The 22,203-nt window shown below is 36.2% G+C and overlaps 2 protein-coding genes across 11 annotated transcripts in view; one reads left to right on the forward strand and one right to left on the reverse strand.

Moving 5' to 3' along the window:
• The window catches only part of LOC123760336 (ATP-binding cassette sub-family C member 5), a 58,701-nt gene that overhangs the window by 20,717 nt on the left and 15,781 nt on the right, over positions 1 to 22,203 (forward strand). For 8 of the 10 annotated variants that reach the window (XR_011230901.1, XR_011230903.1, XR_011230902.1 and 5 more), the window contains 8 exons: positions 3,924 to 4,057; positions 4,395 to 4,497; positions 5,338 to 5,534; positions 6,156 to 6,305; positions 6,777 to 6,903; positions 9,785 to 9,930; positions 11,788 to 11,921; positions 13,185 to 13,375. Coding sequence is in view for 7 of the 10 variants with exons in the window: in XM_045745939.2 (XP_045601895.2) it covers positions 3,924 to 4,057; positions 4,395 to 4,497; positions 5,338 to 5,534; positions 6,156 to 6,305; positions 6,777 to 6,903; positions 9,785 to 9,930; positions 11,788 to 11,921; positions 13,185 to 13,375 (1,182 nt within the window). In the remaining 3 variants the exon portion in view is untranslated. Of the gene's footprint in view, positions 1 to 1,537; positions 1,649 to 3,923; positions 4,058 to 4,394; positions 4,498 to 5,337; positions 5,535 to 6,155; positions 6,306 to 6,776; positions 6,904 to 9,784; positions 9,931 to 11,787; positions 11,922 to 13,184; positions 13,376 to 22,203 lie in introns of all 10 variants that reach the window. The other 2 variants (XM_045745942.2, XM_045745941.2) reach the window with 2 other exon arrangements.
• Positions 14,680 to 20,935, reverse strand: LOC123760338 (uncharacterized). The gene is made up of 4 exons (XM_045745949.2): positions 20,551 to 20,935; positions 19,704 to 19,918; positions 17,018 to 17,231; positions 14,680 to 16,882 (listed from the first exon to the last, which is right to left on the reverse strand). Exons 1-4 carry the CDS (start codon positions 20,713 to 20,715, stop codon positions 16,112 to 16,114), a joined length of 1,365 nt encoding a protein of 454 aa, XP_045601905.2. The 5' UTR covers positions 20,716 to 20,935; the 3' UTR covers positions 14,680 to 16,111.

Consider the following 22,203-nt stretch of genomic DNA (forward strand, 5'->3'; position numbering starts at 1 on the left):
GGAATGTCTACTTTTCATAATTTCTGAAGGATTTATTGAGATCAAACATGTAACACTTTTTTTTTTTTATCAGCACAGGCCAGGCAGAAGCATCAAATCACTTGAACATCATCATTTTCATGTCTAAACCATTAGTTTTCCTGGATTTAGCATTGAGGCACTACTGACATTCATTCAATGCTTTTAACACATTATTGTTGGGGCTTACTGAAGTTCTTCATCTGAATATGTAAAATAAATACATATGACAATCAGTATATCCAGTATGATGACAAACACAGGTAGGTCCCATCATCATGAAAGTGGCACAAAGTAAAATATGTGAAGTAAATTATTATCTATTAAAGAGCTGCTATCATCAAAGGAGCCACTTTGCCTGTGCACAAAAAAACAAAGCAGCATTGAATGTAACGGAACTCCTCTTTCTAGTAGCTTCCCGATGGCTCCCTAAAGCTATCTTCCTCTACTGTGAAATATCAGTCACAGGAATCCTGTTTGGCCTACCAAGGACCAACCACAGCCAGAACCTGGCCCCACTCAGGTGCAACAAGCAGAGGGATTATTCCAACGGGTTGGGGCCTTATCTTGCTTTTGTCTTCAGAAAGTCAGCAAAGCAATGAAGACAACTGCAAGGTTCGTAGAAAAGAATACATAAAAAAATACAAATTACTCTGCAAATAACTAATTCTTCACCAGAAAAGGAGGAGGATGCAAATGAACAAACCATCCTCCTCCAGAGAAGAGCATGAAGCTCTCCAACCTTGCACCTGGATGCAAGAACCAAGAAAAATGCCTCCGCAAGAGATGTAACCTGGATTGAAGGGCGCAATCAAATCTATAGCCTGGGTCAGCACAACCTATCTACACATGACGAGCCAAGTATAAATAAATAAAGCCACCACTGCATCCTGAAGGAGAGTGTCGAGCATCTTGGACAGAGCCACCAAAACTGCAGTGACTCCTCGATTCCTGCCCTTCCCTCCATGATTGTCAGTTTATTGGTGGGTTATTCATCAGCTCCAAAACTGGCTGGTCAGTGGAGCCGGTTGAAGACTGGGGCCGGGCTTTCTGGTGGTGGTAATCAGTTCAAATGAGTTTCGAGCTAGTTTAAATGAATAGTCTGGTTTGTGTGGATCATTTGCCGAGTTGTTTGGTTGTTTTGATTTGTTTTTTGTGAACCCTCCAGTTGTCAGTAAAGCTTCGCTGACATTCTGGATGCTTTCCTGGTGGGTTGGTAAAATTGTCACTCGCTACCTGAGCATTTGTGGGGGAAGGGGGGTGGCAGGTACTGTTAGGCCAAGTAGAACTTCTGCAACTGATGTGATCTTTTAATATGGAGCAAACTCAGTAAGATAGCTTCAGGCAGCCACTGGGGCTCCACCATAAAGAGGGATTTCATTATATTCAATGTTGGGGTTTGAAAAATTGTACATTGAAGGGACAAATGAGTTGTTTTGACTTTTCAATAAAACATTCAGTATAGGATATTGTGTGATGTATACAAAAATATTGTCTATAATTGTGCTTTTTCTTTTAGGGTATGACAGTGATAGCCTATCTCTTGGGAAATGCTCGTACATCATTTAATATGTTGAGGTTTGCAATTAAAGCCATTGCCGAGGGAAGAGATTCCCTAAGTAGGATCAAGGTGAAAAATTGCACATTTTAGCATGAGTTTTTTAATAAACCTAAAATTTTGAATGCCCTAAAGTAGTTGAGGTTAGAGAATATTAGTTGCTTTATTGAAGAGGTGATGGGCTCTTTTTTAGGCTTTGACTACACTGATTCTCATGGTACTGTCCATGGAAAGCTTGCTTAGCAGAAGCTGGAAGGTGTTTTCTTTCATCCACTAAATAGTCCTTAAAATGCTCTCATACTTATGATTTATCATGTCACTTTATTTGGCTTTAAGTTACTGGCTGTAACATAATAAAACTACTCATATATGTGTGTGTGTTATATCTAAGTGTACTTACAGGATGAGAGCTACATTCATAGTGTTCCATCTTTGCAGTACAGTACTGTACTTTTTCATATGACACTTTGAAATTACTGACGGTTTTGGCATCCACTACCTTGTCGCTTAACTTGTTCCAGCTATCTGTCTTTCTGTTTGGAAAAAGAGAACCTTCTAATATTTTTTCAGCATCTTTGTTTCCTTAGCACGAATCTATAATTTCTTTCATGAAGTTGCAGATTTCAAGAATTCCGTTTTGTAAATTTTGCCGATTCCTGTTACTGTTTTGTACATAGTGATTATATTACCTCTTTTCTTTCTATCTTCTAGCTTTGACATATTTAACACCTCTAGCCTCTCCTGTATGTGTGTAATTACCTCAACGTAGTTACAGTATAAGAGCTACGCTCGTGGCATCCCATCTTCTGAGTACTCTTTGTCATGTGACACTTTGAAATTACTGATGGTTTTAGCATCTACTGCCTTGGTTAATTTGCTCCAAATATCTACCACTCCTTTTAACAAAAGAGAACCAAATATATTTTCAGCATCTGTGTTTCCTTGTGAATCTATTACCTCTTTATTCCTGAAGTTGCAGGTTTCAAGAATTCCTCTTTGTCAATTTTGTCTATTTCTGTTACCATTTTGTATGTAGTGATCACAGCAACCTGGTTTATTGATGTGCTTCTCGAGATATAAGCATCATATAACCGCTGCATTTTCCAATTTTGATCTTGCAAAAGTTGTGAACAGTTTCTTTAATATTTCACCATCCATATATTTAAAAGCAGTTCTGAAGTTCGAAAGCGTAGCATATGCTCCTCGCACACTGTTCTTTATGCGATTGTCTAGTAACACACTACTATCCAGAACCACTCCGAGATCTTTCGTTATTAGAATTCTTTAATTGATATCTTTCCACATAAGTTATAGGATGTGTGTGCCAATTTTTTCCTATTCCACATTTCATAACATGACATTTATTCACATTGAATTCCATCTGCCAAGTGTTGCTTCATACACTTATTTTGTCTAGGTCATCTTGAGGGGCATGACAAAAGTCAGTCTCTTATCTTCCCTAGTATTGTTTAGCGTCATCAGCAAGCATTACATATACAGTAGTTCTATATAACTTCTGGTAGATCATTTTATAGATGAGAAACACTACTGGTGCAAGAACTGAACTCTGTGTGCAAGCTTGCATGTGTGCATGTGCTCACCTAGTTGTACTCAACTAGTTGTATTTGCTGGGGGGTTGAGCTCTAGCTCTTTGGTTCTGCCTCTCAACTGTCAATCAATTGGAAATGTATGCGTTCATGCTTGCACGTACATGCACACACATATATATATATATATATATATATATATATATATATATATTTATGTTATAGATATTACACACACATACAGTATATATATATAGATATAGATATATATGTTTATAATTATACTGTATATAGACTGTACCTTCTTTAGATTTGTTTTGTATAATTACTGAGGGCTGTTGCTTAATATAGTGATATAGTGGCTTCTCTGTAGATATAAAGCCCTTTAAGATTGGTTCGTGTGGCATACTGTTATGTGCATGTTATTACAAGTGTTACAAGCATGGCTGATTTGCTTTGTAAATATATGCAAGATTATTAATATTGTACAGTATTAGCATATATATTTATCTAAACTATTAGTGCATTTGTCATGAATTACATAAACTATTTTGATAGTAAATAATTTCACTTAAGTTATTCATATCCTAGTTTATATATATATAGTATCTGTAATAACTTTAATATTACAAAATGTCATTCTTAATTTGAAAATCATTCTGTATCTCATCAAGAATAAGCACAAGCCTTGCCATTATGAGTACTGTAATATGGTTGGCAGCATTTAAACTAAGAATGCCTTATTTATTATAACTACTTCTGTACAAAAACTTAGCCCAAATAATGCTCCAAACACCCAGAATATCCTCCTAATGGATGAGTTGACTCCATATGTTGAAGAGCCGCAAACTGAAGACATTGCTGTTGCTCTGCATGATGCCACACTCGCTTGGAATACTATTTCTCTAGAGAAAAAGGGAAAAGAGAAGAGAAGGTATGATGTACACATTTTGATAATGGACAAAATTTTATTTTTGATCTTTACAAAAAATGAAGAGTAAATGATTTTAAAAAAGTTGGAATGAAAAAGGTTTTGTGTAGTTTGACTTGATACTTGACAAAAATGAGTGCCTAAAAGAAATATTTGCTGACCTTCAAAGAAAGTCTTTTGACACTTACCTTAATATCCTTCATTTTAAATTGCACTGCTATGAAGTTTGAGGGGTCACTCTTTACAATACAAATGATTTTACCTCCGTGAGTGAGCCTCCAAGGCTCTCCAAAAAAAATGGCATTTCATTACATTCAACGCTGGCTTTTTACACTTTCAGGAATAAAAACGATACTGGATCTCCAACTGATGATTTGTTACAGAAAGTTACAGATCCTCAATGTACAGAAGTATTGTTTGGTATCAGCTTGTCTGTCAAAAGGGTAAGGATGTTTATTAATAATCACCTTATTATTAATATTTAACTTTATTAATTTTATTATGAAATTCTGTTTTATATTGGAACTTGTTCTTGCAAAGAGATGGATTCATGTACATGAAACCATAAGTGAAAGTAAAATAAAAATGAATCATTGGTAGAATTATTTCTTGTGTACTCAATAAGGAAGAACATTTAAATTTATTAAAATTTTAGCAATGTGCAGGAAAGCCAGTAGAGATAACTCTCTTTAGTGATGCATAACAGTCAGGATGGCTTCTATCATTGGGATGATATCCTAAGGTTTGCATGCTAAAAAAACAGACTAATAAAGGATTCACAACATGGTAAAACTGAGTGCCACTCATGTTTATCAAATGTACTTTGATTATTTCATCATTTCTTCTGTTGCCTAAATAATGACCAGGTGATAGAGATCCTTCCTCACTATCTTCAGGATTAATCCTGTCATAAGCATGGAAAAGCTTGGCATTTAATCCAGCCATTCTAGCACTCCTTTTCAGTTCAGTGTCTCTGCCTATGTCCTTCTGGACCTGGCTGTTAATTGTCATCTAATTTCTGTCCCCCATTCTTTCGTGCCTGCCGGTTTCAGCAGAGCCCTATCCTTCTGGGGTTTGGATATTGATATTTTGTCTCCTTTGTTTTTTAAGCTGGGATATTGGGATATTGCCTAAGGAAGTGAATTACTTAACAGTGCACAAAGAAATGTTTTGTTTATGCAATACTCATTACCTTAATTTCCCATGATGCATATAATAATAGTTTGCAGAATGTGTTGTGATTGGAAATCTGTAGAAACTTTTATACAAACAAACATCTTCAGGGTGAGTTGATTGCCGTATGTGGAGGTGTAGGAGCTGGCAAGTCATCATTGATAAGTGCTTTGCTTGGCCATATGCAGCTAAATTCTGGGAAAGTTTATCTCCATGGAGCCTGTGCCTATGTTGGACAACAAGCATGGATACTCAATGCCTCATTTAGAGATAATATTCTTCTTGATGAAACTTTTGATGCAAAGAAGTAAGTGTATTTCAGGTACTCTAGCGCTAAGGAAAAATATGCTCTCCATTGATGATTAGGAATGACATGATGTTAGTGACAACAGTTGATTATTTATTCATTAAATTAATCACAGATATACTGTACACATTTTTTGGATGTTAATTGACTGATAAAGGAAAAATTTCAAATATTGTGCCAATCTATAAAAAAAAGGTGATAGGGAAGACCCTTTAAACTGTTGGTCACTGACAATGTAACTGTCAGTACATTTAACCAAATATTGCTTTTTAACAAATATTAAAAAAAAATGATAATTTGTTGTTACTTTTGGCATTCTTTGTAAAGTAAGACAAATATAAAAGATAAATAATGTACCATGACAAATTTCAACCTTTATACCCTGGACAGACAAGCCCTCAGTCACCATTGTTTAACATTTATCTGTTTATTGTGGTACAGCAAAATAACAAAATTAATGAAAATGCAAATTAAAATTCAGTATGATACATTGGGTGATTATCATGATTAAAGATAATATTTTCATGGACTAGTGAGCTATAATTATTGAGTACTACAGTGACTATAAATCCAGCTAGAACTGTGTTGTCTTCTAAAAAAAGATTTTGTATTTGTTTACAGGTACTATAGAGTAATTCATGCTTGTAATCTTAATCAAGATATTGCAGCGATGCCTGCTGGAGACTTTACCGAAATTGGAGAGCGTGGCATCAACCTGTCTGGTGGGCAGAAGCAACGCTTGTCTCTTGCTAGAGCCATTTATGCAAATAAGTATGTTTCATTTTTCTGGGAGGATCCCATCAAGAATTTTCTGTTTCAATTCTTCCTTCATGGTCTGACACTCATATTTTTCATCACGTGTTAATTTTTGTGATTTACACACACACACACACACACATGTAGTTTTAACAATAAATAATAATATTTAATAAAATTAAATATTATTTTTCTTTGTTATTAATGCATTGTTTTAGCATAATTTGTGTTATGAGTATTATGAGCAGAGGCTACCATGTGCTGTTCAGTGACTCGATAGCAAAACCCAACACTGTATGGTAATTCAGATGTTTGTTCTAATTAATTGAACAAGAGCTCAGACTCTTACTGTATTTACAGCCACAGTATTCTCTCTTTGTTCTATTTTTTAATTATTACAACTGTTTTACAATACTGTACTGTAGTTACAAACTTTGTATTTGTAAGAAATGTAAGAGTAATATCTGTTATTGTTTGAATTTCTAGGCAAGTGTATTTGCTAGACGATCCTCTTAGTGCTGTTGATGCACATGTTGGTAACCACATCTTCCAGTGGGTCATTAAGGGAGCACTTCGAGAAAAGACAACAATTTTTGTTACACACCAACTTCAGGTATGTATTTCCATTTTTATCTGTAATTATTTATTGATGATCTTGAGGTTATCTTGAGATGATTTCGGGGCTTTTAGTGTCCCCGCTGCCCGGTCCTCGACCAGGCCTCCATCCCCAGGAAGCAGCCCGTGACAGCTGACTAACTCCCAGGTACCTATTTACTGCTAGGTAACAGGGGCATTCAGGGTGAAAGAAACTTTGCCCATTTGCTTCTGCCTCGTGCAGGAATCGAACCCGCGCCACAGAATTATGAATCCTGCGCGCTATCCACCAGGCTACGAGGCCCCTTCACCACTGATAGATAGTGGTATAGAAGACCCTGACAGTGATAAAGACGATGTACAAAGTTCAGATATCAGTGAACCCAATGCTGGTGATAATTTTCGCAGTGCAAAATTGACAGCCACAGCATATGGCTGCACTTTAGTACATCTACACATCATGCAACGGGACCTCATGTTTCTTTACAAAATGAAATGTGAAAAATTATTCATATTCAGGATTTAGTAACCAGGGGCCAGATTCATCAAGCAGTTATGCAACTACAGTACTTACAAACCTGTACATGCAGACGAGGAGTCACAATAACGTGGCTGAAATATGTTGACCAAACCACACACTAGAAAGTGAAGGGACGACAACGTTTCAGCCTGCCCTGGACCATTCTCAAGTCGATTGTGAACTATAAGGTAATACAGTTCACAGCGACAAAACGTCGTCGTTCCTTCACTTTCTAGTGTGTGGTTTGGTCAACATATTCAAACCTGTACATCTTTCCTCAATCTTTGGTGGCTTTGTTTACATATACTGTATTAGACAGTTTATGAGCTCCGAAGCACCAGGTTCTGATTATAAGAAAGATAACACTTGATTGGGAAGTTACGATGCTTGTAAACTGTTTAATAAATGTAAACAAAGTCACCAAAGATTGAGGAAAGATGTACAGGTTCATAAGTACTTGCGTAACTGCTTGCTGCATCCCGGACCAGGATTCTGATAATAATAGGAGTGTTTTGGCTATACTTAGCACAATATACTATGTGCTTAGTATATTAGGCTTTGCTTTGTCAGGTGCCATCGTCAACTGACGTATGCATGTTGCTATGCCATTTATCGATCAGTGGATCAATGGTTATGAAATTATCACACTTGCCAAGACTGCTTAGTGCTTCGCAACAGTACATAAACATGCAGAAAGTTATATAAAACATATGAATATAGTATAATATAGCAAAAGCAGTATGTTTTATTGTTCTAATATTATATTATGGTGCGCATATTAATTACATAAATATATCTGTGCATACCAATGTTCTACATATTCTGTGATAAAAATAAATGTCTGATATAAATGGATGTCTTATCCATCAACGCTTGTGAATTGTGATGTCGTCACAAGCTTTCTTCTCTCCACCACAGCCAAAGTAAGCTACATAAATATATTTTAACATTTTCTAGTGATCAGAAAACACATTTTAACAATATTAAAAGAAAATATTTATTTCTGATTTGATTTTTTCATGCATAGGTGTTAATTTGTACAATAAGTATCTCAATGTGTAGCCAGTACCATTTCCAGTACTTTTTATTTTTGTCTTGGTCCTATAGTTTTAGATAGAACTTTGTGGATATATTAACATTAAAAAGTTTTAAGGAAATTGAATTAGGCTCACTATTGAACATGTTTTTAGATTTCTGTTCCAAATAACAGAGGGATTTTGTTAACATAACAATTTACAATAATCAACAAGAGGGTCTTAATTCAATAATCAACAGGGTCTTAATTCACAAAAGCATTCACTACCAATCCAGACTAACTTGGTTTAGTAATTTCTTGCCAATCTTATTTTTACAGTACAGTACTGTATTATACTTTAACCCATAAACTACTCTGGTTTTCCAGACAATTGAAGTGTGCAATTGCTTCTGTTGTCAATAGACAATATCAGCAGATAATTATCCCAGTTTCTTTAATGGGCATCACTGTTGTAGCAGCCACCATGTCCGATGCATGCCCTTCCAGCTCTGCTTTTCAATGCTTATATCTGTACAAGCTTTTCATGAAGCTGTGAATTTTCTGACTAGTAAAAAATATGATATGATGGATTTTTAAGATTCAATCTTTGAAGAGGAAATATGTTTGGCTGATTTGGTCCGTTATTTAGAAGAATCTATGATTTGGAGGTCCAGATTTTGGATTGTGTACTGTACAGACCTGTCCAGGGGCTAGAAGGTTCTTTGCTATAAGAGCAATGAAGTGACTTTCTTAGAAAAGAACTTTATATTTTACTCAAATCCTGATCTCTGAAACAGCCCTCCCCCACCCTCTGTATCTTCCTGAGCTACTCACCCGGAATCTTCTGAACCTAGATACCTTGCTAGACTAGTAATTAAGTTTGGAGGATTCCAGGTAAGTAGCTCGGAAAAATACAGAAGGGGGTACCCACCAGACAGAGCCATTTCGTTACCTTCAACGCTGGATCTTGTGTCACTTTCATATGGACTCGTTTTTATTGGAATTCATAACCATATTAAAGAGTGTTGACAATGATATAAAGAAACACCACATTGAGAATACAGTAGATTGCTTAAACTTGGTTATTCCCTATATAAATGATGTTTAGTAATATATTATTCAGATACTGCTATGCAATATGGGGAATAATCAGGGGGGACCTTTGACAAGTTATTGACTTCCTGTTCCTATTGAGGCTATTATAGGTAAATGTGGATAAATATATATATGCTTGAATGTTCATGAATTTTAGGAGATTAATCTGTGTAATTCATTCTTGTGAATTATTATCCTTATTGTAAATGTACTACTTTTTGTCTGTTGTCAGTTTATTTGCACTATTAATAAAGATGCATATTTTCTCAGTATTTACCTCAGTGTGACCGTATAGTGTATCTGCGGGACGGGTGTGTTTTTGAATTGGGCACACACAACGATCTTATGAAGGCCAATAATGAATATGCTGCCTTATATACAACTCATATGCAAACAGTAAAGGATATAAATGAAAGGTTAGTAATTTCCCTTTCTAAAGTTGAGATGTTACACATCATAATATAAGTTGCTCTATGATCTGTATGTTTTTGTCAACGATACAGGTCTATAATTTATAAGGTCTCCTCTTCTACCATTTTTGTAGATTAAAACCATGTTTACTGTTTTTGTTTGTGTTCCTGTACATAAAGATGCCTGAAAAATCAACAGAAGTGGAATGATCAGCTTGAGTGTACATTCCTTCAGAACCCCTTAGTGAAACTACATTTGGAGCCAACTGCTTTGTATCTACCTAACTTCCTGAGCAGTTTTTCTCCTTCATCTCTAAGACACTTCTATGTACTCTATGTTGTTCTCTGAAATCCATATTATGTCTGGTTCTCTGAAGGCTTCATTTTTGCACAAGTGCACTTTGGAATTGTTCATTTAGTGTTTCACACATTTCCTTTTCATTCTCTGTATATCTATTCCCCATTTTTCAGCTAAAGCATTTTATCCATTATATGCAACATGCTTTTAATGAATTTATAAAACTGGCATGGCTCTATTTCACATGTGTCTGCTATTCCTTTCTCAAAGTTTCTTTCTGCTTCTCTTCTCACTGCCATATAGTTATTTTATGCTAGTTTGTTTTGTTATATTTGAGGATTAGTCCTCTTCTTATATTGATTCCATTTTTTGTCTTTTGTTCTCTGGCCCTCTCACAATTTCTGTTGAACCACTTCCTTTTCCTAGGCCTGCATCTGTTTTGGTGTAAATATTGTTGTGCCTTCATTATATATCTCATAAAATTTGGCATACCTCCCATTTTACTTCCTTGACTAACAATATAACTTTCCAATCACTTGCATTATAGAACTTGTTAAGCTCCCTCATAGTATTTTCTCTTGAAATAGTTTGTTTTTTCACTGTTTCATTCTCCCCATCTTTGGTCCCCTATTGCAAGGCTTGCATTTCCTAGGATGTCCACAGTGTCATCAAGTTTAGCCAGCCTCAAGTCCATGATGCTCATAAATATGCAACTTTAGCCTCTTTTTTTTCTCTCTCTCTCACATATCATGGCCTGATATATGGGGCAAAGGGTTTTGGCATTCTATTGTGGGTGTAGGTGACAAAAGTATTTGGTTAGTGTTCCTGGGTCCAATTAGTCATGTGTGGCTTTGAGCCATGTCACCTGGCCTGGTTTCTCCTCTTTGGTCCTAAGTGCCTACTGCCTCTCTCCTTCCTGGTACTTCAAGTCCATTTCTTGTTCTCTGTAGTTTGTGCAGCTTCAGGGAGCCACAAGGGGCTCCCTCCAGAAACCCTGCATTGATGGTAATGAAATGTTAATTTCTGAAAGAGCTCCAGTGGCTCCCTGCCTCCCCCTCCCTCACACTCCAGGTTCATCAGTTCATCATGGGTTTGTTCATTGGACCCAGAACTGACATTGGGAGCTAGCTGGGAGCCGGGGTCAGGGTCTCCTGGTGGTGGTAATTGGTACTACAAGTTTCGAGCTCGTTTCAGTGAATTCCTTCCATGTGACTCTTTTACTGTAGTTCTTTGGTGGTTTATCAAGGCTTTGTTTTCTGTGCATCCTCCAATTGTCTGTAAAACTACACTGACTTTCTTTTGGTGAGGTGGCAGATTGTCACCTGCTCTCTGCACTTCTGTGAGGAGGGGGTCAGGTTCTGGCTTTGGTTCCCAATAGCCAACAGAACTAGCCACAGCTTATGTGACCTTTGAGTGTAAAGCAATTTCAGGATGATAGTTTGATGTAGGAACCTGGGTTCCTCCAGAAATTGGTTTTTCATTACATTCAATGCAGGGCTTGTTTTATTTAGAGATATTTAGAAAATAGCAAGTTTCTTAATAAATTTTGCCTTTTATTGTTACAGAGATATAGAACCATCAAGAAGCTTTCGAATACGACAAGACTCGGTTATGTCATCAGACAGTGGAAAGAGTGGCTCAAATGGCTTCATTCCAGAGAGAGGCCTTGTGGTTGATGCACTTCAGAATGCTGCTGCAGGTAATGTGTACTGTAACAGCATATGGGAAATAGCTGTTAGAATTTTTGAGAAACTTATGCTTTGCCAGAAATACATAATACAGAAATATTAATACATTTCCTGTATTCTCAATGGAATATCAAGGAAGTAAGTGATTGGAACAAATTTAGATAGCTGCAACTACAATTAATGCAAATGCTCAGTTGGCAATGCCTAGAGTGGTAAGCTATAAAAGCGTGGCCTCTCACCGTCCAGAGGTAATGGGAGGTGCGTCAAATCAAAAATTAATACAGTACCTGTATTAGGGCAGCTAGACCACAACGAGGTTGAACAGTAGGCCAATTTCTGCTATTGTCAGCTAATTGGAAGTGTTATGTGGAAGTAACATGCAATTTCCTAACCAGGGTTTACTCACCTCTTCACTAGTCAATTCACAATTTTGTATCAGAAATGAGAGATAGAGAGTGAAAACATAGCACAGATAAAGAGGTAGTTAGTATCTTATTTTATATGTTGACCAAATCACACACTAGAAAGTGAAGGGACGGCGACGTTTCGGTCTGTCCTGGATCATTCTCAAGTCAATTGTGATGAAGGAAGGAGTTAAAGGCAATAAATAGGCAAGAGAGAGGTGAGGAGAAGAAAATCTTAGAGGAAGAAGAGCAAGGCAAAAAGTACGAAAGGTAAGGTGAAATAAAGAGTATATAGGAATAAGAACACAAGAACAAAGGTAACTGCAGAAGGCCTATTGGCCCATATGAGGCAGCTCCTCTTTATAACCACCCAATACGAAGGGAAAAGTAATAGGAATAAGAACCGAATAGTAATAGGAATAAATAAGGGATCGTAAGAGAAAACAAGGGAGAGAAAAGGAAAAAGGAAAGAAAAACAAAGATAAATGGAAGGGTAAACTTATGTTAGGTCACGTTTGTTAGAAAGTTTGGAGCATTTGAGTATATACTGTGAAAGGGAAGCGTCTAACAGCAACAAAGCCAGGACTCAAGTTCATGTTGGGTACGTTGTGTATTAGAGCCGATTTTGGGTACGATTTGTGTATTAGAGCTACACAGACGCCATCAACAAGACGCCGTCTGTATAGAGTATTCTTATTTTATACTCCGTAATCCTTAAGAGATTGCTCTGAAGACATTGTAAAAAAAATTACTGTTTGCTTTAGTTTTGCAAGCCCCAATTTTAATGGCTGCAAACAGGTACTGTGCTGTATTTTGAAAATTATCCATTCTTATAAATTTTGACTTAATTTTTTAAATATTTTCTTACAGGTACAGGTCAACTTATAACTGAAGAACAGATTGAGAAAGGTGACATACCTAAGTCTACGTACCATTCATACATAATGGCAGCGGGTGGATACATCATAGCAACACTTGTTATATTGACTTTCATTCTCAATGTTGGGTCTACAGCCTTCAGTTCCTGGTGGCTCTCTCTATGGCTATCAGCAGGAAGTGGAGTGAGTATCATATAGCATTAGAAAATGTTGTTAAAAGTAATTATTTGTTATTGAATTGTCTAAACTCATTAATTCAGATCATACAGTATTGGAATGACCCTGATCTTAATCACAATCAGGATCAATTGAACAGGATCATTAAAACTAAATGGGTAGAGTACCTGCAGAAAAATTATATAATAACAGATAGACAGTAGGGTTTTCGATCTGAGAGATCTTGTGTAATGAATTTACTTAGTTTCTTTGATAGAGCCACAGAGATTTTACAGGAAAGGGATGGTTGGGTTGATTCCATTTATTTGAACCTAAAAAGGCTTTTGACAGAGTTCCACATAAGAGGTTGTTCTGGAAACTGGAACATATTGGAGGAGTGACAGGGAGGCTTCTAACATGAATATAAAATTTTCTGACCAAAAAATGAGAACAGTAATCAGAGGCAATGTACTGAACTGGAGAAATGTCATGAGTGGAGTCCCACAGGGTTCAGTTCTTGCATCGGTAATGTTCATTGTCTACATAAACGATCTCCCAGAAGGAATACAGAATTATATAAACATGTTTGCTGATGATGCTAAGATACTAGGGAAGGTAAGAAACTTTGAGGATTGTCATGCCCTTGAAGAAGACCTTGACAAAAAGTGTATGGTGCACCATTTGGCAAATGAAATTTAATATTAATAAATGCCATGTTATGGAATGTGGAATATGAGAAAATAGACCACACACCCTACAAATTATGTGGAAAAGCTTTAAAAAATTCTGATAAAGAAAGAGGTCTGGGGGTGGTTCTAGATAGAAAACTATCACCTGCGAACCACATAAAGAACATTGTGCGAGGAGCTTATGCTATGCTTTCCAATTTCAGAATTGCTTTCAAATACATGGATGGTGAAATACTAAAGAAATTGTTCACAACTTTTGTGAGACCAAACCTCATAATTGAAAGCTAGGCTGGGTGACCAATCACATCCCAGATTTTCCTCTGTTGCTGTCAACAGCCAATCAGAACTTGTGATAAACATGAAATTTTAAAGTTTATCTTAAGTTGCATTTTTGTGAATAATTATACATTTTATGTTGGAGCCTCTTGAAAATTTACTTAGGGTACAGTTGCATACATCATGCGATTTTATATGCAAGATAAAATGCTGAAGAAATTGTGTTTATACTAAAATGTGTCCATCTACATCTTATATTATAATTTATTCCATGTGCATTATCATCAGCATCTTTTACCCAAAGAGCAAATAATTCTGAATCAGAACCAGATTGAAATATTGTACAGTATTAGATTAAAATACCTGTGGTAGTATAGCTTTAATTAGTTCCATCATATAAATAATAATAATAATAATACAGTAATACAATAATAATAATAATACATTAATAATAATACAATAATAAAAATACTAATACTAATAATAATAATCTGGATGTTTCAAGAGATTTTCCCCATTTTTAGGTGAGGCAGATGTAGCCTATACAGTACTGTATATTTGTTACATAATGCAGTGACTTCCGTGGAAATAATATGCGATGACCATGTAGTAACATACCCAAAATTGGCCACAAATCTGGTGCATTTATATTGAAGCCTGTTAATGGGGTTTAACAGAGCATAACCATCAACATCTAGCCTTCACACATGCATATATCTGTAATATTAGGTATAGATTACATTTTGTGGTTATTGAGTAGTTTTAATGAAGAATAGTCTACAAACATGTAATTACTAATTACCTAAGTGTGTAATTACCTAAGTGTAGTTCCAGGATGAGAGCTACGCGCGTCATGTCCCGTCTTCCCATTACTCTTAGTCGTATTACCGCTTTAAACTACTTACTGACGTTTTTGGCCTCCACCACCTTCTGACTTAGTTTGTTCCAACTATTTACCACTCTGTTTGCAAGAGAAAATTTTCTAATATTTTTCTGGCACTTCTGTTTTCCTAACTTGAATCTGTGTCCTTTTTGTTCATAAAGTTGCTGGTTTTAGGAATTCCTCTTTGTCAGTTTGATCTATTCCTGTTAGTATTTTGTAAGTGGTGATCATATCACCTCTCTTTCTTCTATCTTTTAGTTTCGGCATTTTAACTCCTCTAGTCTCTCCTTGTAACTCTTGTTTTTCAGTTCCGGAAGCTCTTTTGTAGAATGCCGTTGCACCTTTTCCAGTTTATTTAGGTGCTTTTTGAGATTTGGGCATCATACAACTGTTGCATACAGTATTCCAATTTTGTTACAGTGTATCACAAAAGTCATGAACAGTTTCTTTAGTATTTCACCATACATATAATTAAAAGTAAGTCTGACGTTGAAAGCGACGCATACGCACCTCTCACAATGTTCTTTGTGTTCCTCTGACGACAACTTACTATCCAAAACCACCCCTAGGTCTCCTTCATTATGAGAGTTCTGTAATTCCTTTCCACATAATTTATAAGTTGTGTGTGGTGTATTTTCTCTTGATTCCACATTCCATAATATGGCATTTATTCACATTGATTTCCATTTACCACTTGACGCTCCAAGCACTTATTTTATCTAGATCAATTTGAAGGGCATTACAATCGTCTGCGTCTCCTATCTTTCTCAGTATCTTAGCATCATCTGCAAACATGTTTATATAATTCTGTATTTCTACTGGTATATCATTTATGTAGACAATGAACATTACTGGTGCAAGAACTGAACCCCTGTGGTGACTCCTGAAGATTCAAAGAAGTTTTACATATGGATTTTACTCCTTTATATATATTATTTTCTCAATTGCAGAAACAGAATGTGTTTTGTGTTGATCCATTTCTTCTGACTCCATAAAGAGTCTTGTGTACTTTGCACTGCACATATGCCTATTGATCACCACTGTTATCAGTAGCCCTGTGAACATTATAGTAACAAGAGCTATTGCTGGGAACACCCAATAGTGATTTAATTCACTCTCCTTACAAAGATATGATAGTTTATATTTTCTTTCTTTATCAAAACACAAAGATGAATCTATAAACAATTCATAAGCCTTCTCTCTTTCTCCAGTGAAACTGTGTGTAACACTGTCATTAATTTCTGTCATCTTTCTTATGTAACTCAGAAAGCTGCAGTTGCAATTTGTAGATTTAAATACATTATTTTGAATTATCAACTTTTTGTTGAATACTGTGGAATAGAATATGAGACTGCCTGGCTCATGTTTGTGGAATATATTATCAGAAAAAACCATTGAACCTTCTTGAGATGTAGAATGTAATGAAGTTAATCCAAAGCTTTCTATATGGAAGAATTCATTGTTTATAATCTGTATAAAAGTTGCATTGCTTACTACAAGACTCTCAAGTGCTACATTCTTTATAGTATTTGCTTGGAGTGTAAAGTTGTGTGTGTCAGTATCTAGCGAGAGGAAGCTAAGGTAGCCAACATAATTATGATGGATGATGGTCTTCTCTGATTCCTGGATAATTGCACCAGTGGAGACGGTGCCAATATAATTATTTTCAAGAGCAAAGGTATGAACCTGGAATAGAAAAAGTAAATAAGCATTGTTTAAATGAAACTTGAATTCCCAACAATCTAAAAAAAATCATGTTGACAAGTTTTACACCCAATATCGTTAATCAGAATTGCATAGTGTAGAGGGTGTGAGACTTACATATCTTGGTGATAAGTTGATTTCTCCAAGCACTTCAATTTTACAATTCTTTATGGAAACAAGATCTAAAACATGGCCTTCTTGTATTTGGATGAGTATATTTAACTGACCCTTCCAGATGATGTCTTCTAGAGTAATGATCTTCAGGTTGTGGGCATGAATGTTGAGTGATCCTTCCGTGCCCTCAAAGGTGGAATGTGATAGTTGCAAGGTCCTGTAAAATAATTGATTTATCACTATGCCAAAGCTTCTTTGAATGCATTGCAATTCACCTAGATTATTTTTTTTTCAACAGAGTACAGTTATTTATTGCAATTGTCATAGTTTATTATGCATATTATTCTCTACATATTTTCTTAGCAAACACTGTTTTTGAGGATTATCAGAATTCAATTTATATGCCATAACTGTCCTTGATCATATATTAGGGGTTTATATTTTTTTAGCTGCCCATTCAGATGACATATTTTAATCTGTTTATGAATTGTCATAGTCTCGATAGCTGTTTGGTGGGTGCTTGTTGGCCTAGGTTATGTCCTAATAGTTTTTAAAATAAAATATTATTATTATGTACTATCATCTTCAGATTTGGAAAAGTCAAAGTTTCCTAGGAAGATAATATTCAGTACTGTACAGAGTTTTCTAGATTTACTAGGCAGTTCTCAATTTTTTAGCTCCTTGTGATTTTTTTTCCTGTTACACCAAGTGTATTAACACTTTCGCCCGGGCATGACGCAGCATTACATCATCCGTTTACTGGCGGTAATACCGGGGATGACGCAGCATTGCGTCATCCACTTTAAATAATCGCCAAAAATCAGGTTTTTATCCGATTTTTTGGGGACTGGTTTTAAAATGCGCGCCGATGTCTTCCCATTTTCTTTGTTGAGCCTCGTGGCCCTCAGGCAGCTTGGCACACGCCGTGGGCCCATTGTTTTCGCTCCACTGTTGTGACCAATGTTGCCTCCCCTCGCATCTCAAACGTGTGAACATTTCGGCTATTTTCCGTGGCTATATTTCTTACTGCGGCTTTAGAAACTATCTACGCTTACTCCACAATGGATAGTGATCATGAACAAGGCCCTTCCAGGAAGAAAATTGCGAAAGAAAGGCTTGAAAAGGGCGGGAATTGGGAGTGTAGCTGGAAGGCATCTGAGCACTCACTTGCGGCTAACGCGTGGCCCGTCTTCAACTCGTCGGCGGTTGGAGCGTGACCATGTTTTTTATTTTATATGCTAATGTTCCTATAGAGAATTCTGTTGCGAACCCATTGAGACCAAAATGAAAGACCTAGGACGAAAATTGAGGTGACCAGAGTGAAAATAGTGAAAACATTTTATCGCGTTTGCGCGCTCCTGGGAAACTCGTTCGCACTTTCTCTGTTTGCTGCGGGTAATTAGCCGGGCTTTTGGAGTTTATATGCATTTAGTGCTGTAGAGAATTCTATTGCGAACACAATGATACCAAATTTAATCTCGTAGGACGAGAATTAAGGTGACAAAGTTGAAGAGAGTATACACTTTTCAGAATTTACGCGCGCTCCCGTGACACCCTGGGTCCCATATCGCACAGTTGAGGGGTGGCGGGCGGGGTGCGCGAAAGTGTTAATTATGAGTTGTTTTTTTTATCCTTGATGTCTGAATCACAGAGGCATTAGAAGAAAGCAAACCAAAATGCAGATATTTTATACAAAGACCTTGTTAAAGAACTTGATAAATATGACCATGGAGTAATAGCCAATAAAATGAAAGCTAAAGGAATAACTGGTGACATATGAGAAAAAATCTTAAATTCTGTAAAAAGCAAATTGCAAAGAAGCCGTAAATTAAACAAAAATTCAGCCTGAATACAATGTGAAGCTCAGTTCCACATAGTATGGCCGTTACATTGCTACTTTTCCTCATAGAATACATTGGTAGGAATATAGCTCTGTTTTGTGTTGTTCTTCACTGACCACACCAAAATAAGTACTGTATAAAAATTGCCATGGTGGAAGGCAGAAAAATTAGTCAGATATCAACAAGGTTTTACAGTAACTGGTGGCGTAGTGGTAACATACTTGACCCATACCTCACCTGAAATTTGATCTGGGTTCAAGTCCTGGCTAGGGAGGATTGACTGGGTGCTAATTCTCAACTGTTTGCCCCTGTTCACCCAGCAGTAATTGGGTATCTGGTTATTAACCAGTTGGTGAATCGTATTCCAAGGAAACCTAGCAAGGTAAGGCTTACCGTGAGCTATCGGAAGGGAAAGCTCTCTGTCCAATCTAACGTCTAATGAGTCAGAAGTCATCTATTCCTGCACCCACCTAAATATAATATGACAGTCAGATTTCGTAGAAAGGAATGACCAAGTCTGAGATATTGGAATAATATCAGAAGACCTATGTCTAGAGAACATTCAAAATCAAACTAGCAACAGCCAGTAAAATGATAATTTTGCTGGCTGGATAATGAGAACATTTAACTACACCAGTACAACTATCAAAATTGTCTACAGGTATAATTAGGTAAAATCTGTTTGATACATCTCACAGGCTATTACTATAGGTATTAGTACTTAATTAAAACTTAATCATTAACTGAATAACAAGTAATTACTGAGTTAATTTACTAATATCACATTGCACTACATGAATGACACTCACTATATAATAACAGTTTTGCATAAGTAATTTTACACCTACTCTAAAGGGGTATTGTATTGTAAGAAGAAATCATAAGCCAAATGAATATGATCTATCTTGTGGAGCTGTAGTGTGTGGATATGCTTCAAGGAAGTTAAGGTTGTTCCACTGAGATGTACTGCTGAACATCCAACAATCCTCCAGCATGTGACATTATCAGGAATGTTGATGTGACTTTTTCCATAACTGATCTTCTTATCCTGTATAATCAGTGTCTGGAAAAAATATATTTGTTATTTTACTAAACTGTTAAGTAAAATAATTGTAAGTTATTATAAATGACACGTGATGCACATACAGTACAGTAGTTTAAACAAAATCTGTGATTTTTTTCGCCCAGGTCACTAGCGTTCACTATGAAGTTTGCAAGCTAGAACTGCACATTTTCTGTACAGTTATCTTCAGCAGGAGGGACTGCATATTTTTGTAGGATATTTGCAAGTGCTTTAAATTGTTGAAGTGACATTGTTAAGATTGCCAGCCTATTGCCAAAATGTGTTTTTGTATGGGATTGTCAGCTAGGCAGTGAATTCAAACACTGGTGAAAAACACCATTTTAATGGCTAATATCACAGCTATTTATAACAGTTTAGTTTTAAATTATGATTAATCTCAGGTATATTAATACCCATTTATTTAAGATATTTGTAGTCTAGCAAAATACAAAGAAAGCTTAATACAGTATATGAAGGTTTTATCACAATTGCATCTCACTGTTTTCAATGGAGAATTATGTTAAATAAATGCAAATATATTTAAAAAATGTTCAAAACCACTGTGCTATATTTCCATAAAGATGTAGCAAGTCATACTATAGACAAATTGTATGCATACAATATTTACTTACATCATTAACTGATGGGCATAAACAGTTGAATTTTAAGTCATTTGCATTAGCATCTTCCGTACAAAATTGCACAGCTTTCTCATCATCACTAAAAACCGTCCTTAATGCAACACATAAAATTATTAGAAAGTATGTGGATGTCCACATACCCACAGATGGCCACATTTCAAACAATTGCTTGTTTATTAAAACAAAGGGAAATATAGGTGATATGAGTTGATAATCAGATATAGTCTTTCAGAATGGTGCCACTTTCCTGTTAAAATGAGAGTTAATGCTTTAATTTATATAATGCACTTTAGAATTATAATGTCTGTTTGTCTTGAGAACTACAAAGACTACCTGCAAGCTCAGTTTACAGTGATAACTTTGCTGTTTTGTGTGTATGTTCATGTGATCTTTCTAGCTGATTAGATAACTGATAAGGATATAGATAAGTAAACTGCACATTTGTGTTTAATATAAACCTTAGGCATATCTATGCTAAATAAATAAGGATACTATAATTAGCAGAGTAAAGTGATTAACAAATTTAGATGGATTCATTAATTAAACTGAATATATGTAGATGGAAAAAAAATCATAGATTTAATAGTTTGTCAATATCTTTGAATGCCACCTTGCCAATGAGGGTGAGAATGACAGAATAACCTTCACCAAGTATTATCTTAGAGCTTGTTCTACTTCCCTGTTGGGATATAACATGTAAATCTTCATTTGTCCAGCCCAACCACATGGGCTGGATGGTAGAGCGATGGTCTCGATTCATGCAAGTTGGCGCTCTATCTAGTCAAGCACAAGGTGCTACATAGCCATCCCGGCTTGGTGCCTTCTATTGACAATTACTTACTAGTCAAACACAAGGTGAAATTGGAGAAGTTTCAAAGATATACCAACAGACTAGTCCCAGAACTATGAGGTATGACTTATGGGGATAGGGCTACATGAATTAAACCTCATATCAGCAGAAGACAAGAATTAAGGGAGAAATGATTACCGCACACAAAATTCTCAAGGGAATTGATAGTACTGTATAGATAAAGACAGACTATTTAGCATGAGTGGTTTTTGCACGAGTGGACACAGGTGGGAAATGAGTACCTAAATAAGCTACAGACCCATTAGAAAGAATCTTTTTAGTGCCATGGTAGTTAACAAATGGAATGCACTGTCAGGCCAGGTCCATTTTAGTTGAGGCAGACTCCATACACAGTATTAAATGTAGATATGATAAAAGTCCAAAAGTTTCAGGAATGTATGCATACATTCTATGATAGAGCCACATAGAAAGAGATGGTTGGGTTGACTGCATTTATCTGAACCTAAAGAGGCTTTTGACTGTGTGAACATCAGAGGTCCACGATTGTTCAGCATACTCCCAGCGAGTATAAGAAATATTGTTTTATAGTTTTCTTCAAGAATTGCCAGACCAACCAGGCTGTGGTGGATATGTAAGCCTGCAGGTCGCTCCAAGCAACAGCCTGTTGGACTAAGCTCTCACAAGTCAAGCCTGGCCCTGGGCTGGGCTTGGGAAGTAGAACTCCCAGAACCCCATCCAGATACAATCCAGGTAGTGGAGTACCAGAGGATTTATTTCTAGCACTAGTAATATTCATTTTCTATATAAACAATCTACCAGAAGGAATACAGAAT

This window comes from Procambarus clarkii, chromosome 39, assembly GCF_040958095.1.
Source record: "Procambarus clarkii isolate CNS0578487 chromosome 39, FALCON_Pclarkii_2.0, whole genome shotgun sequence".
In the NCBI taxonomy this organism is placed as follows: domain Eukaryota; kingdom Metazoa; phylum Arthropoda; class Malacostraca; order Decapoda; family Cambaridae; genus Procambarus; species Procambarus clarkii.

Bases quoted from the DNA above. Each gene is read 5' to 3' on its own strand.
- LOC123760338 (XM_045745949.2), bottom strand. From the start codon at position 20,715: ATGTGGCCATCTGTGGGTATGTGGACATCCACATACTTTCTAATAATT. The intron at 17,232-19,703 runs GTAGGTGTAAAA...ATTATTTTACAG, and splicing joins CAATACAATACCCCTTTAGA to GACCTTGCAACTATCACATT. The intron at 16,883-17,017 runs GTAAGTCTCACA...TTTCTATTCCAG, and splicing joins TCAACTTATCACCAAGATAT to GTTCATACCTTTGCTCTTGA.